The sequence below is a fragment of the Amblyomma americanum genome, chromosome 5 (genome assembly GCF_052857255.1).
Source record: "Amblyomma americanum isolate KBUSLIRL-KWMA chromosome 5, ASM5285725v1, whole genome shotgun sequence".
NCBI classification, from domain to species: Eukaryota; Metazoa; Arthropoda; class Arachnida; order Ixodida; family Ixodidae; genus Amblyomma; species Amblyomma americanum.
The window spans coordinates 136,442,950-136,460,256 of NC_135501.1; the positions used below are offsets into that span (position 1 = coordinate 136,442,950).

General features: G+C 49.1%; 2 protein-coding genes across 3 annotated transcripts in view; one reads left to right on the top strand and one right to left on the bottom strand.

Annotated features, from left to right (window-relative positions):
- The first annotated feature begins 10,841 nt into the window (after positions 1-10,841).
- On the top strand, positions 10,842-11,713 carry LOC144135066 (uncharacterized). Its single transcript, XM_077667827.1, has one exon. The coding sequence runs from the start codon at positions 10,936-10,938 to the stop codon at positions 11,644-11,646; it is 711 nt and encodes a 236-aa protein (XP_077523953.1). The 5' UTR covers positions 10,842-10,935; the 3' UTR covers positions 11,647-11,713.
- A 3,113-nt stretch (positions 11,714-14,826) lies between these two features.
- Positions 14,827-17,307, bottom strand: part of Actn (alpha actinin) — a 90,643-nt gene continuing 88,162 nt past the window's right edge. For both annotated transcript variants that reach the window (XM_077665349.1, XM_077665348.1), the window contains exon 12: positions 14,827-16,774. In XM_077665349.1, the coding sequence (XP_077521475.1) occupies positions 16,616-16,774 (159 nt within the window). In that variant the 3' untranslated portion in view covers positions 14,827-16,615. The remainder of the gene's footprint in view (positions 16,775-17,307) is intronic.

Consider the following 17,307-nt stretch of genomic DNA (forward strand, 5'->3'; position numbering starts at 1 on the left):
AAAGAGATCAGAGAAAACAAAACAAAGCCGTATTTATAATTTAAAGGAAAGGAGCCAATAAGAAACGGAAACGAAAACAAGAAAAACACACACAACACGCGTACAACACTACAGAATAAAGGAAAGTGTTCACCAGGTACTGAGAGGAAGCGGGGATGCTTGCAGACAGGGCGGACACGGGTGGTTGCAGTGCGTTGAAGGAAGCGGCGGATGGGAGCTACGTGGTATAGTAGGAGCAGAGAGGATCACAGGAAGACGCCGGTGGATTCCCGTCAAAAGCCCCAGGAACTTCGCAGCCGCAGGAAAAACGCAGCCAGGTCCCGTCGACGGCGTCACGAAACGCCGGAGGCAGACTATCCAAGAATGCCTTTCGGCAGCACGGACCCAACGTCCGATGGCTGCCACCTCCACGCTTGAATGTAACGATCTGCGCTGCGCTGTCTCCCTTCACACCTCGGTTTTCTGACACGTCAGCTCCTCGTGCTCGCCACGCTCTTTGTCGCCGTCGCCTCGCACACACCCTTCGCACGCGCACACGCGCAACGCTGGGCTGGCACGCGCAGCGCTCCGCTGTCGACGCACCACTGTCGGCGCACGTACCGCACTCAAAAATCCCCTGAGGATTTGTTGTGCACCTCACTGTGCTACCCTTCGGCTTGTGTTCCACTCCTGCCACCTTTCAAAGAATGATGAACACTGTCCTAGTTGGTGTCAAATGGCAGTCCTGCCTATTGTCTACCTTGATGACGTTGTCATTTCTTCTGCCACCTGCGACGAGCATCTCAAGCGCTTGAGTGCCGTACTGGAGGCCATACGATCGGCCGGCCACTCGCTCAAACCACAAAAATGACACATTGAGTTCCAACGGCTGAAGTTTCGGGGCCATGTCGTGAGCGCTGAGGGTGTTAACCCTGACCCCGACAAGACGGTTGCCGTCGCTGCGTTTCTGACCACCACTGATGAGCGAGCTGTGGGCCGTTTTTTGAGTATCTGCGCCTATTACGCAATCCCGCCGCGGTGGCTCAGTGGTTAGGGTGCTTGGCTAATAATAATAATAATAATTGGTTTGGGGGGAAAGGAAATGGCGCAGTATCTGTCTCATATATCTTTGGACACCTGAACCGCGCCGTTAGGGAAGGAAAAAGGAGGGAGTGAAAGAAGAAATGAAGAAAGAGGTGCCGTAGTGGAGGGCTCCGGAATAATTTCGACCACCTGGGGTTCTTTAACGTGCACTGACATCGCACAGAACACGGGCGCCTTAGCGTTTTTCCTCCATAAAAACGCAGCCGCCGCGGTCGGGTTCGAACCCGGGGCGCTTGGCTACTGATCCGGCGTTTCAGTTCCGGCGAGGTGGATAGGATAAAGTTTATTTGCTCTAATTACAAGGTCATTCAGCGGTCCGACAGAGTTCTTCCATCTTCCTGATGGTGACATCTTCTGTCTGGCAGGGTTGGTGCCCGTATTCCAGGGCTCCACTGAGGGTGGCTGCTCATCGGACATGCTGTATGAGCACCCGTTGTATACACGGGTCACCGCTGGAGAGCACCCTCTCCCACTGTTCCGCACTCGGCTTTCCTACTCTATAGAATGCTTTGTTTTTGCTGCACTCTCATGTCATGTGATAAAGGGTGGGCTTTGCGCCGTACCACAGGCGTGTGCCCCTATATTTCCCAGGGAACATTTTGCTTAGTATGTTTAAGTTCGGGAAAGTTCCGGTTTGCAGATTCCGCCAGTGTACTGCGTCATGTTGGTTAAGTATGTTGTGGGGTGGGGAGTATCTTATCCTCGTTCCTCTATGATAATCTGGTAGATCTGAATACGTCGAGGTCACCGTCATGAAGTCCTCGGGGTCTCCGTCCAAGCCAGCTCGGTTTGTATGCTCTCGAAGCGATCTTGTCGACCCTTTGGTTGCCTTCAATGTCGGTGTAATAATAATAATAATGGTTTGGGGGGGGGGGGGGAAGGGAATGGCGCAGTATCTGTCTCATATATCGTTGGACACCTGAACCGCGCCGTAAGGGAAGGGATAAGAGAGGGAGTGAAAGAAGAAAGGAAGAATTAGGTGCCGTAGTGGAGGGCTCCGGAATAATTTCGACCACCTGGGGATCTTTAACGTGCACTGACATCGCACAGCACACGGGCGCCTTAGCGTTTTTCCTCCATAAAAACGCAGCAGCCGCGGTCGGGTTCGAACCCGGGAACTCCGGATCAGTAGTCGAGCGCCCTAACCACTGAGCCACCGCGGCGGGATGTCGGTGTGTCCCGGTATCGAAAACAGGGTGTGTCTGACTCGATCTTTGTTCTGGCCAGCGCAGAGGAGGATCTGGAGCGCTTTGCGGCCAATTCTGTCATTTGTATAATTACGGCATCCTTCCTTAGGATCTGTTAGTATTACAAGGGATGTATTTGTGCGGTAGCCCTCCGCGGCCGCTAGAGCAACAACCATCTCTTCCCCCTGGGCTACCGTACAATCCCGGGCCGACGCGCAAGTGATTTCCTTAAAATCCGAGCCTATCAGTCTGTCTGTTGTTGCCAGGAAGAAAGAAAAGGAAAGTGCACAGGCCTGCTCACTGGCTCTAGACGAGCCACAATCGCTACCACGTGCAGATAGTACGAGAGTTGAAAGATGGGATAGAAAGACAGGATAGTAAAGACGTGCCAAAAACAAGGCCGATCCCGGAGGTAGTGCAATACCGGGCCAACCGATGTCGGGAGTGAAGCATCCTTCAAACTCTCGGCCACATTTAGAAATATAAGTCCAATTGGACCCGTAACAGATACTCTACGGGGTCCGGACATTCGCCCGAGCCTACCACTGTCGCTACGACCATTTGCTCTTTCGTTCCTCGTTTCCAAGGATAAACCGCGGCGTCCGTGTAGACCGTGTTCGCCTTGGTTGCTAGGTATTTCTCTACATATTTTGCCCTGGCGTTTCGCCTGGCCGTATGTAAACTTGGGTCCATGTTTTTTGGTCGCGGTCCTACTTTGATAGAGCTGCGGAACTCATCCGGTAGGTTAGCCGTTCTTTGTTCCTCTCTGATTGATTCCTGATGGTAGCCCAGTCTGGCCAGGAGTTTTCTGCCGGCGGCAGTCTGCTGGAGCCTGAGTAGCTGTGATCCCAGTTACGCCTCCTTCAACTCCTCTAACGTATTGTGTAGCCCAAAGGCCAGCAGCTTCTCCGTTGAGGTATTTTTGGGAGGTGTAGCGCCGTCTTGTATGCTTTGCGTATGATATGGCGTCGATATGTTCACTTTATTTCACCCTTGTTAATTGTTGTTGTAGTAGGGGAGGGAGTACGTGATTCGGCTGATTACGAGGCTCCAAACCAGCCTGAGCGTATCTTCCTCCCTCATGCCACTTCGTTTCTGCGACACGCGGGTGATCATGCGAGCCACCTGCGTGGTCGCTTGCTTCAGATGGTGTGTGTACATCGCTGGTTGATTTGCACCCATATTCCCAAGATTCTGATGACTTCCCCAGGTGGTCGAAATTATTCCGGAGCCCTCCACCACGGCACCTCTTTCTTCCTTTTTCTTCTTTCACTCCCTCTTTTATCCCTTCCCTTACGGCGCGATTCAGGTGTCCGCCGATATATGAGACAGATACTGCGCCATTTCCTTTCCCCCAAAACCAACAAATTATTACGGCGTTTTGTGCGACACTTCTACCGATTAGCCGAGCTTAACTCGCTTGACAAACGACGAGCAACTTTCCATCTGGGCCGAAAAACAGCAGGAACCCTCGACGCCCTCACAAACCGCCTCCAAACTACACCCGTCCTTGGCCGCTGTCGAGGAGGCGGACACGGAACTGCACACCGATTCCCACAATGTCGGCCTGGGTGCGGTCCTCGTTCAGTGGCAAGACGGTGTTGAGCGCGTGATTGCTTATGCAAGCCGCACACTGTCGCGATCTGGGGCGAATTATTCTACCACGGAAAAGGAGTGCATTGCTGTCGTTTGGGCGGTAACGAAATTTCACCCGTTCTTCTATGGTCGCCCAAAAATTTCGAGTCGTGAGCGATCAGCGCTCGCTTTGTTGGCCCGCGAACCTTAAAGACCCCTCGGGGAGCTAGGCTATCGCGTTGGAGCCTCCGGTTGCAGGAATTCGACGTTACCAATTCAGGAATTCCGGTTGCAGGAAGTCTGGCAACAAACACAGTGATGCAGACTGCCTGTTCCGTGCTCCTATCCCGTGCACCACTGCTGACATGGAAGATGATCCCCCCTCTCATGGCGCTTATTTAGCCGCGTCCGTCCTCGGTCAACAACAGAGAGACGACGCCGAGCTGCGACCCCTTATAAAGTATACAGTCGCAACGAAAAAAGAGCACTGTGACGTGTCACTGGAGCAGCAGATATGGCAACGCTCGGCACTGCGGTTACGAACATGCCGATAACAAAATGCCAGGCGTGTTCGCGAAGCACGGCGCTGCGCCAGTCTCACGGTGCGCACCTCGAAGACCGTGCCGTTTCTTCACGCGCAGGCTGTCGCCGTTCTGCTTGCGGTGTGGCATCCTCTACAAGAGAAACTAGGGCTCCAGGGGCACTCCGTACCTTGGTTATAACGGTGCTTCGAGACCTTGAGATATGAGCCACATATATTAAGGCTTTGGCCTTAATATATCTGTACCGTAGGGTGCTGTAACCAACTAAGCTACGGCTGTCCAATCTTCTACTTTCGGGGGCATTAATGCCGCGCGTAACCTAACCTTTAGAATGTTCACCAGCTTGCAAGTCATTTCAACGTGGATGTGTTGCTGCAGTCATCAGAGAGAACTTCAATTGTATGCAGTTAAATACACCATTGTCCCGTAGAAAGCAGGCCGCATTTAATTAAGGAAAGTTGAAAAATGATGTGGGACCTACCTCTAACGAAGAAGCTGTCTGCCACACTATACTGTGTGAATTTCCTGTTTGAAAACGTAAGTATTCTGCAATGAACCAAACAGTCAGGTACATTTTCAATCCCTGCACATGCGAGAATTCTCTATTGCAGCACTAATGAGTTGTGCCTTAGACTTTACACTGGCTCCTGTGTGTATAAAAAAAGCGAAATATCATAAATTGTACAATTTTTGAAAACATATTTGTCTTGAAATGCTTTCTATGCAGCAAGGCTACGGCAGTCTCTCATTATGATAAAGAGAAGGCACGTGCACCTGGCCAACAATGCGTTTCGTGACAGTCACGTAGCAGAGAAAGACGTGATAGCGTTATTGTGCTAATGGCCATACATGCCGAGTTCGTCATTCTTAACTTTACATCCATATTGTCCGGACTAGAAGACGGCAAAGTGGGCAGTGGCATGGAACGCTCGCGCTAGGCCCACCACCATTAAATCATTCCATAGCCATCTGTAATGTAGTCCTGTCTTCACCTGCTTGCCGTCACGAAATCAATGGGAGTCCTCACACCACTCCATGGGCAATGGTGCAGTGGTTAAAGCGGTTTAAGCATGGGTTCAACGATCCGCCACTGCCCTGCGATGGCAGGTGCTGTAAACGGTGGGTCTGTGCAGTTGAAGTCTCGCGATCAACCACTCATTTAACTGCCACCTGCCAGAGTGGTTATAGTTTGCTCACAGTCCGGTGGGTAGATGATGACCCTACAAGGTCACGTGACCTGTGTTGCCCATCTGGGTTGCTTCTCCTGGGGTCGTTGCCTGGGCCCCTCTACACCACCCTATATCTATCGGTCACAACGCCGACGCCCAATTTTCTGCAACGGGACCTTTAACGTTTCGAAAAACGCGGTAGCGCAATGGGTTAATCCCCATATATGCAGATTATGGTGATGTATTATTATGACGCAAGGACACCTGTGGCCAAAGAGCGCCATGACACAAGGCATTTTCTTCTACTCAAGGTGGGGTAAAAACCCATTTCCCAAGCATTTCACCCTGAATAAGCCGAGCACCAGACCAGGGGAAAGCTTGTACCCATTGTATCACCGGTGGGTACCCGGCGGCACTGGGGATCGAACCCCGCACCTCCCGCATGCGAGGCGGATGCTCAGACGACTATAGGCCACCACTGCGGATCCGCCACTGCCTACATTAATGTCCCACCAGCCCGCATATCTCACCGCATGCGTCCCCCGCTTAAAGTTTCCCGTCCACGTGCCCGCGCTCTCACCTTTGCCGCTTCATTTTTTGTTGTTGTGCTGCTGCAGGCTGGAACCACCTATCCAGCGACATCGCTGCCATTACGTCATCGCCCGCTTTCGCCGAAAATGTTGCGAGTCACATTTTGTTGTATTAACCCTTGGTGATCCCAATGTTTGTTCCCACCTCTTGCGTAGCACTCGTCATCGGGTCATTAAAGAAATAAAATGAAATGAAATGCAGAACTTCATTCTCTAATTTACATTCATAGATCCGTGGGAGTCCTCATACCGCTCCTGGTGCAGTAGCGCAGCGGTTGAGCGATGCTCCGCTACCCTGCGATGACAGGTGCTCCCAAGAGGTCAGATTTGTGAAACCCAGGTTGTTCTTCCAGCACGACCAATCATTAACTGCCACCTGCCACGGTGGGTAGGTTTTGATGACGCGGCAAGGTCACGTGACCTAGGTGGACCACCTGCATGCCTCCTAGGTTGCTGCCTGAGCACCACCTGCCATAATCATACTCGTGATTTTTCGCTCACAACGCCGACGCCGGATTTTCTGTGCAATGGAGCCTTAACACCATCGCGTTAATAGACAGTTTTAGCTGTGCGTACGCAAGTGCTTGCGTACGCAAAAAGCTACGGCGCTGCGTGCGTTATAGGCGCACGTGGCGCCATCTAGTGACAAGAAGTCAAACCACATCAACGCTCGGTTGAAGAAAATTTCATCCGTGATTACTGATAACTACTGTGAGTGCATTGGGAGCCTTTTTTGTTCCAAGAAGAAAAAATATGCAAACCGAAGAAAATGCAAGATCTGGCCAAAAGTTGGAAAACTGCTTCGCCAGGTGTCGTTGCTACGAGGAAAACACACTGAATATAGTTAGGCCTAGGAGCTTGAAGATCGCCAAATTATCTGAAAAACAGGGGCTAGTTATCGCTTATACCGCTACGTGTGGGCAAGATTAGGCGAAATAAAAGCGAACCGCTACCATTTTAGCGAGCTATTGCGTCGGAGAATCCAGCGGCGACATGTATTTATTCCGAAGCGGGCGAGCAGGGCGCCGCCATCTTGTCAAAGTTAGCGTACGCAAGCCACGCAAGCGCCGCAACGCAAACTCCGCTGGCTAGCGTGCGCAAGGCTACCGTACGCAAGACGCAAGGCTTGCGCAAGGCACAGCTAAAACTGTTTTAGCTGAGCGTACGCAAAGAGTTAGCGTACGCGAGGAGTTTGCGGGGACGGTAGTGCGCAGAACGCAAGCGCAAGCCTTGCGTCTTGCGTACGGTAGCCTTGCGTACGCTAGCCAGCGGAGTTTGCGTTGCGGCGCTTGCGTGGCTTGCGTACGCTAACTTTGACAAGATGGCGGCGCCCTGCTCGCCCGCTTCGGAATAAATACATGTCGCCGCTGGATTCTCCGACGCAATAGCTCGCTAAAATGGTAGCGGTTCGCTTTTATTTCGCCTAATCTTGCCCACACGTAGCGGTATAAGCGATAACTAGCCCCTGTTTTTCAGATAATTTGGCGATCTTCAAGCTCCTAGGCCTAACTATATTCAGTGTGTTTTCCTCGTAGCAACGACACCTGGTGAAGCAGTTTTCGAACTTTTAGCCAGATCTTGCATTTTTTTTCGGTTTGCATAGTTTTTCTTCTTGGAACAAAAAAGGCTCCCAATGCACTCACAGTAGTTATCAGTAATCACGGATGAAATTTTCTTCAACCGAGCGTTGATGTGGTTTGACTTCTTGTCACTAGATGGCGCCACGTGCGCCTGAGGGACGCTACGGCACGGTCAGCTAAAACTGTACTTCGGAGCGGACAGCGTAACGCACGCAGCGCCGTAGCTCTTTGCGTACGCAAGCACTTGCGTACGCACAGCTAAAACTGTCTACTGTCTAATACCCTTTACGCATGACTTAAAACTTTCCATGCGACTTACACTCGTCGTCATGAACACTGAAAAAAGGCCGACTCCGGCGGCCACAAACAGAGAAGAATGCTTCTAAAAAAGCGGCATGGTTAGACATGGTTTAGCTTTGGTTCATCTTAAGTGTCTCAAGACTTCTGCGAGAGCATATTGTTTCAGCGTGAGCAAATCATGTGATGCATCATGTGCCGCCACAAGTGCACGAGCGAGCGTCCAGAGCGGCGGTAGGCGCGACTGCCAAGTGCAAGAGCGATTCACGTGACACGTCACCCGCCGCAACTGGCGAAAAAGAGCGGCCGAGCAGCAGCCAGCGCAGCGGCGGAAGTGACTGCCAAGCGCGCAGCTGTGGCGACGAAGGTGAAGATCGAGGCACCTGCCGCGCAAGATTACACCGTTAGAGGTCAAATGTAAGAGCCAGATGACCTTCAGGCTCAGTATGGCAGGAGTACAACTTTCGCTCTAAAATAATCATACGACAGAAATGAATGAATGACCTAGCTTTATTTCCGTCATCATGGGGCCACACGGTCTGGGCGCAGCAATTAGGATGCGGTGCCTCCAAGCCGGCTCTCAGCACCGGAGAACGCGGAGAAAGTCTAGTAGTGAGCTGTCTCCGCCTGACGGATGATAAGTCTTTGCTGATCCGGGTCGTGGCTCCGGATCAGCTCTTCCCAGCCTCATTACCCGGAATGCCTTCATGAGCAGGAACCCATATGAGGGAGACCTCACTGCTTGAGGGGTATCTTCTTAGTAATTTGGCGGCTTGGCTGGAGACCACCCCCTTACAAAAGTTGTGAACAGCTGCCTTATTGTCAGACAAGATGATCTTGGCTTTGGTACTATACCGCCGCCTCTCCTGCCACTAACGCATTCCTAATATTAATCGATGCTACAGTCACTTCCTCCCCATTTCCATCAACGGCGGCAATGACGAAGGCGCCATCGGACCCACAGGCTGCGTCGCAGAAGGCTTGAGATGCTTCCGTACGTCTTAGACTACAGAAACGAAGCACAATCGTACAACGTATTTGAAACACCCGCCGAAAACAATGAAGGCGATGATGAACACATTTTTCTATTTCTGTGGTTCGTCGTTCTGGATGCTTTATGTGTAAATAAAATTAAAAAAATATGACGCACGCTTAAATTGTTGCGGTTTAGTTCTTGCTTATTAGTTGATTATTATTTGTGGCACCCAAAATTGTAATGGATGGATGGATGGATGGATGGATGGATACGGCTGAATCCTTTACATCGGGCGGTGGCTCAAGCCACCTAGCCATGTCTTGTGAAATTTTACTCCTGTCTTGCTTTTAGCCACCAATCAGATAACCTTCGCTTGGTTACTTCTAACCTCTTAAAATCCACTTTCCCTTCACTATCCCTAAACCCCAATGCCTTGGGTAAGTCAGCCCCGCTGCCTTCCACTGTAGGGTGAAGCCCTTTACAGAAAAGTATCAAGTGTTCAGCCGTTTCCTCCTCCTCTCCGCACGCAATGCACAAAGTGTCTATCTCCTGGTACCTGACTCTATACGTCTTAGTCCGCAAAACTCCAGTCCTGGCCTCAAACAACAAAGAACTTCCCCTACAATTATCATAGATATTTTCTTTGACAATTTCCTGTTTAAAGGTCCGGTATGTTTCTAGTGCCGATTTCGTCAGCATCCCTGTTTTCCACAAAGCTCTCTCTGTTCCTTTAACCTTTTTCTTAACCGATAATTGCTGATTTGCCCCCTTACTGCTGTCCAGATATTTGCTTGTCAATTTTCTAGTTCGCTTTCTCCATTTCGTGTCAACATTCTTTATATACAGGTATCTGAAAACTTTCCTAGCCCACCGCTTTTCCTCCATCCTTCTCAATCGTTCCTCAAATGCTATCTTACTGCTAGCCTCTCTGCTCTCGAAAGACGCCCATCCCATATCACCCTGTACCCCCTGATTTGGTGTATTGCCATGTGCTCCCAAAGCTAACCTCCCTACTCCCCGTTGCCTAATTTCCAGCCTTGCTTGAACATCTGGCCTCATACACAGGACCGCATTCCCGAAGGTCAGGCTAGGGACCATCACCCCTTTCCAGATCCCTCTTACCACCTCATACCTATTGTAATTCCACAGTGCCCTATTTTTCATGACAGCTGCATTCCTACTAGCTTTATTCATTACATATTTTTCATGCTCGTCAGATACTCAACACTGTTATTTATCCACACCCCAAGATACTTGTACTCATTCACTACCTTTAGCACGAACTCCTGTATTCTATGCTCGCCGCCCTCTTCATTAAATGTCATGACTGCAGATTTTTCCTTACTATACTTGAAGCCTAATCTATCTCCCTCTGTACTGCATATGTCTAACAACTTCTGCAGGTCTTCCTTGTTGTCAGCCATTATCACTATATCGTCCGCATATATTAGTCCCGGTAATGTCTGTTTAATCAATTCCCCTTGCTTGAAAAAAGTTAGGTTGAAACCTAGTCCGCTCCCCTCTAGCTTGGCCTCCAAACCTTGCAGGTACAACATGAACAACAAAGGGGACAGAGGACATCCTTGTCTAAGCCCCCGCTGTATCTCTACAGGCCCTGATACATTTTTTTCCCATTTTATGAGCACTCTGTTACCTCTATATATATCTTTTAAAAGATTAATTACTCCATTTTCCACATCCAATGTGCCCAATATGTCCCACAAATGCTCCTGAGTAACGTTGTCATAGGCTCCCCTAATATCCAGATGATTGTTTACTAGCGCCCTCTAGGTGTTCAGCCGCCCTGTCTAAACGTGCAGCGGGTGCTTCAAATCTTTAAATATCGGCGGTTCGGCAGCTGTCGCCCGTCAGTTCGTGCAGTTGCTCTCGCCGGCATCGTCGCAGCTTACGGCACCTGGTAGCTGCGCGCCCCAAGATGAGCGACGAGTACATCGCTGGCCTTCACCGGAAGCTGGACGTTCTCGGCCTGTGCGTCGGTCTGTCCCGGCTCTCCCACGACGACGCGTACTTCGTGAAAGAAGCCCAAGCGAAGCTTCAGGAAGCCATCAAGAGTCAGCAGAGGTGCCACGAACTGATCGCCCAGTATGAGGAGCTCAAGGAGGAGGAGGCCAAGCTGTTCTCGGATCTCCAGCTGCAGTTGCAGCTCGCCGAATGCATGAAGAAGTTCGTGGACGACCTCCCCGCGGCGGCGCCGGCTCAGCAAGCAACCGCAGCTAGGCAGAAAGGTGGTGCTCTACAGGCCGGTGTCGCCACCAGCGTGGCTTATCTGACCGAGGACGAGTTCGCGCGGGTGCCGAAGTACATGCGGGGCCGGTTCACGCTGGCCGGGCTCAACAAGCTTGTGGACGTTTTCAACCGGGCGCTGTCGTCGAAGTACGCATTGCTATCGCTGCCCAAGACTCGCCTCAAAGACTCCCAGTGGAAGCAGGTGGCCACCTACCGCCAGCAGGAGACACACGAGACGAAAGGCGTGCGCTTTCTGACCGACGCGGACTTGACGAAGGGCCCCTCGGCTGCGTTCGAATCCAGCCGCGCCGTGAGTAATTTCGTGGTGCTCATGCGCCACTGCGGCAGACTACGCGAGATCAGGGGACCGCAGCGCATCGTGCGATACGTAGTCGTCTGAAACGCTGCCACCTCGGCCTATGTAAATATCGTGTTTGTTGCTCCTTAAAACACTGCACTTAATCTACGCTCTGCTTTTGTGTTTTTCATGCCTCGGTGGTTACGGCGTTCGGCTGTTGAGCACGGTTTCGAACACCGGTGCCACAGCATCCAGCCTCATTCCGATGAAGGCGCCTGCGTGCTGTGGGATATCTGCTGCACGTGAAATAACTCCGGTTGGTCGAAATTATAAGCGGGACTTTCCGGGGCGACTCTCTGCTTCCTCCGCCACCATCCCTTCAGTCACGGCGCAATTCGATCAGGTGTCCAAGAAGTGAGAGTTATTGCGCATTTCCTTTCAACCAATTAAAGGTCGAAAACTGAGGGAGTTTCATTACGCGAATGTGTACTTACAAGCATCTATATACACCAGACACAAAATTTGTCTCCTACATTGGATAACAAAACAGCAGGTGTCGCAGCCATGGAAAGACTTTGCGACGCAACAAGCTCCTTCTCAGCTCCTTTAGAACCTTCGCTGCTACCGATACGAGTACGGTAAAAACCATATTGCTTCCCTCCAGTTTACAAAAAGTAGGGATCCAGTGCCAGCAAGGTCTACTCTGGCAGTAAGAAAGATCAGCCTGACTCACGTGCATTTCAACAGGCAGTAAAGCAAAGCACTCATTAGCACTCGTAACAGCGCAGTCAATACATACATGCAAGTGTAGATTTAAGTGAAGAGGGGGCTCTATTTCTTGAGGTCTGCAATAATTTCATAACTTTCTGTAGACGGGATATTTTCGGGCACACAGTCAAAGGTTAAAAATTCAACAAAAAACCCTTCATATTTTGAAACTCAAATTGTCAGACCCAATGTCTGACAAAAAGTGACAGCAGTTAACTCTGCTACACAGTGCTCAAGGGATAGCTATTCTTACCTCTACTGTGATTTTGCTGTTTCTTATCTCTTGGCTTAACTTGCTGCTTGTGGCTGCTATGTGTACTCAAATTAAGCACTCAATTTGCAGGTTGTAACCATTTATTAAGTTACGCTTCTTGGTTTGCACCAATTCTGACAAACATGTCTTGTGGTCCGTGAAGTAGTTGGCCATGGTTTGCAGTTTGACTATGGTCATCTTTGCAGGGATCGCTCACAAGGCCAAAATTGGAGCTCACCATCGTATCAAGCACATTCAGATTAGCTTGAACATCGATTTTGATCCAAATTCGAGGAGGTCAATTTTCTGGGGCGGAGATGGGCCAATTTTGGGACACCAGTGCATTGGCCATCGTCAAAGTATGCTTAGACACTTGACTTAAGGCTGTTGCCATGAAATCGCCAAGTCGCAGGGTCACTTCAATGTCAGATCTACATACCAACTGAAGCTCAAGTTTCTGCACTGAACAGAGCCATCACTGTAAAAAAAAAGCAGTTCGGAGCACTGTGTAATTTGTTTCAGGAGTTTAGCCGCAAGCCCTAGTAATGGTTGTGATCGCACAGACATGGTTACTACATTTGCTCGAAAATGGGTAAAAAGTGGTGTCTAGTTTATGTTGCACCACAGGAATATGCTGTGACAAAATTGTACGCAACACATGAGAGGCCACAACACTGTTCAAACACTTTTTTTTTATTCGGTACAGCCAGAAAAAAAAAAAAATACCAATTTGCAGGCGAGCGACGATATGTGATGTCCACAAATGTATCTCGGCGCAGTTACCCAACCCAGGTCAGTCGATTTGCACACCAGAGAAGAAAAAAAAAACTTGTACGGACACTGCCTCTTCAGAACAAAAAAAAAAGATTTTGTTCAGCGGGCAACACACAACCTAGAGCACGCAGAAGTATAATGTAGAGTCAAAAGAGGAGTCCTGTGCAAGTTGTTCAGCTTCCCCTACATGGCTAAAGCTTGTGCAGTGTGTCATTCAAAAACATCCCTTGATATATTAGTGGGGTAACGAATCTTGCAGTTGGCAGCATCCACTGCGACGAAGCAGTTTAAAGTACTCTCTACATTTGGCACCTCGCAGTCGTGAAGCGTAAACAGCACAGTTAAAGAAACACACACAGACAAGTCGCGCATAGGCAGAAATGATACGGAAGAGGCAGACAAAACTGTGCTTGGCATCAGCTGGCTGTTGCCTCGATCATCATGTGGAGTGACCTGCCAGGTCAACAGTTACGCCCATGTTTCAGTTCTGCAATGTCAAAGATGTGAAAAAAAAAGTCTCCTCTGCTATACCAAGTGACATTTATGAAACTCATCCCAGGCTAAACCTGGCTGATATTGCATAGCTGATACAAAATGATGATTTGCATTTAAAACCAGTCTCTGTCAAAGGTACACAAATTGCTTGGCATGCATCTGATTAGCAGTGATTAATTAATTTGGTTATGGAACAAGTCCCGTTGTACGCCTCAGTGACGACCGCACCCGGACGCAATGCAGTCGAGCCGTTCCGACAGACCACGTGATTGGACTTTTCTGTGTATTTGCTTTTTCAACGCAATTTTGCAGAGAGACTAGCCCACAAACAAATTCATGGCAAAAAAAAAAGGATTTATCACGCACATACGCAGCTTTAGGGAGGAATTGCCAGTCCTGCAAAATATCACTCCACTGCTGTTGCACGGACACAAATTTTATTAGCTTTTTTGTGTATGTGTGTTTATTGGTAATTGCTGTGCAGTGTGTTGCAACTGACTCCTCACCATTTCTGCACAAGAACATCAGTGGCTGACAAGGAAACAAACGTACACACATACACATGCAGTCACACGCACAAGACACTTGAGAAGTTACATTCGCACATACACACAGCCAACCTGGTAGCAAACGCGATCCACTTCACAATTTATCCCCCAATTTGTCAACACGTGATCTAGAGGTACATTTTAGTTTGAGAGAAAAAACAATGATGATAAAAAAATTCGACTCAAAACGTGGTGTTTAAGATGCTCGCCTGACACTCTCGTGACGTAGGCACTGACGGCGGATGACAGGTACGACGCAAACACCTCGCTGCCGACACACCGACGTCATTTTCTTTTTTTTTCCATTGCTAAATATATGTGAAGTCTCTAGACTAGCTCTGGGAGATTAGGACACCCAAAGAAAACTTTGAGAGAGAGAGAAAGGAAAAAGCAATAACCAAGAATCGGGAGCTAAGTTTGGACAACTGAAAAACAAGACACGGGTAAACGAAACAAGCCATTTTATTAGCCCCACAGAGAAAAGCGGGGCCCCATTCAGACGTTGTGGGGAAGCAAGAATCGCTTGAGCAAAAGAGCCGACGCTAACTCAATCCCTCACAGAGCAGCTTTTGTGTGCTGTTGATTTCGATGCGGACATGGCAAAAAGCTCTTCGAAGCAGTTCAAATGCAAGAGATACAGACCCTGATGAAATAATTTCACCCTTTTATGCCCGGAGAGAGACAAAAGACACCTCTTCCGCGGCATCCGGAGCCCCTAAAGGCAAATCGAAACATAAAACAAAAATAAACTATGACACGTACTTCCAACCGCAACACAGAAAGCGGCAACGGCGCAATCTTTTTGTCTTCTAAGACCTTTTCTTTTTTCTCGTTTCGTCCGTAACATTACTATAAACAAAAACACATCGACAGCGCTACACACAACAAGACTGCAGATTAAGGGGTGGCCAAAAATGCCATCACTTGTCTGTTGTCTTTCTGCACAGCTTTGTTTTGCCAGACACTGGGTTACTTGTATAGCACCTCGAGAAACATGCTCCCGACTGCATGCTTACTGGCAGTATCAAAATTGGTTACAATGGCGGCTCGTCGGGTTTTGGCCAAAAAGTCGCACCACGTGAGAAAAAAAAAAGTTTGGGCTCAGTCGGGAAGACATAGGAGCTTTCGTGTAAGGGTGGTAGGAGACAAGGTCGTGGCCTTCTAGACAGACCACAATCTTGTTTTGCCCAACGAAAAGTATAAAGTCTACGATATAGTCTATTCAATACGTCTCGCGCCAAACAAAACCTGTGCAAGCTCAGAGGGGCAATGCAGAACCTGTCCACTCAAGAGACGTTCCAAGAGCTCACAACCTTGACACTTCACATGAACTTTGGGCTTTAGGATTAAAAACTAAGACCTTACTTTGCAGGTAAACATTTGCCAGGGAAGCAGTAGTCAAAAAGAGACTGAAGTCCAGCAAGTCTTCTCGAACACAACTGACTGTAGCATTGTCTGATTGTGGCACACAACATCAAGTCGCCTTCAGTAAAGTTTCATGCTCATCAGACAGTTTAAAATATTGGGCTCAAACTGCAGTGTTGGTACGCACTGGCTGAATGCTGGCTCTGAGTTGGCTCTTCACAGCTGACATGCAAATCAAGACTTCTTTCTACACAGATCATTCACACGTGGCGCTAAAACGAACCACGTGCCACGTTATGGTGCTGAACAAGAGTAGGTGTTGGGTTACCTCCGTCTCACAATTGACTGCACAGAGTATAGCAACATGCACGCAACTCTCGCATGAATCTAGCTGCTACTTCTGATAGCATCAATCCAGAATTCTCTCTCTGATCTCTTGGATCGAGCTCCAGAGCCGGCACACAAACAGTACATCGAGGCAACACAAAAATCTCCCTCGGTCAAAGGCAATGATACGTTAGGCTAAACGATGAAATATGTACCAGAGATCGCACAATGCTTCAACTCTGCAGTCACAATAAACTAAGGCCCAGCGCCAGTGTCCAATGGTTGGCTTGCACAGCTGGTCGCTACTAGCAGCTTGTGCCAAAACTCTGCTGCGGCCGACTTGTGGCCAACCTGTAGCCGACCTGCAAGCCAGCTTGCTTTCCGAGCCTTTCCTGCACTGCCCCCCACCGAAATTCCATCCAGTACTCGCAGGGGAGGGGGGGTGGGGAGGGGAAATGATTTTTTCTTTCCTTTTTTCTTTTGCCAGGGGAGAGAAAAGAAAAAAATAAATAACAAAGCGAAAAAAAGCGCGACAAGTTCTCTAGAGATCGCTCTCCCCGTACAACGCCGTCGAGAACGACATGTAGTCGAGCGCCCCGGGAACAGCGCCATGGCCCTTGTATGCCCCCATGCGCCGGATGCAGTACTCTGCCTGGTCTGGGGGGAGTTCTCGGCGAAGCTCTTCAGCAGTGATGTAAGGCTGCAAAGGAGGACATACACAATTCAAGAACTGCTTCAACGTTGCACAACTAAGAGTTCGAAGAGAGGGACACCAAACGTACTTTGGAAAAAACTGCCACCTTGCCCATAAAATCTTCACCCAATTCTTCCCCCCTCAAAATGACTCTCTTAGCCTTTTTTGACTAGGTTACCATTTATACGGGAGCAAAATACGTATAATTATGGGTGGAAAATTGGATTTTAGAAATCTTTTCGAAAGCTGGTTCAAACTCATGACGTCTTTACTTAAAAGGACAGGTTTTCACAGTTTTAAACAGAATGGCAGTGTAGCATTGCCTCTGGTATTCTCAGTGAAATAGGTGAAACACCTGCATTTCATTTTCTGGCATTTTCTATAGCTTATAAAAGCTCCATTTTAAGTGAGAGTGATCCCTTTGTGATTATAATGCGGTACCCTATCAATAATGCCAACTTGAATTTGCCGTCACAGTCCCTTTAATAACGCATTATTTTCTCTTGATGGTCAGTGCTACACAGCGAACACTGATGTCA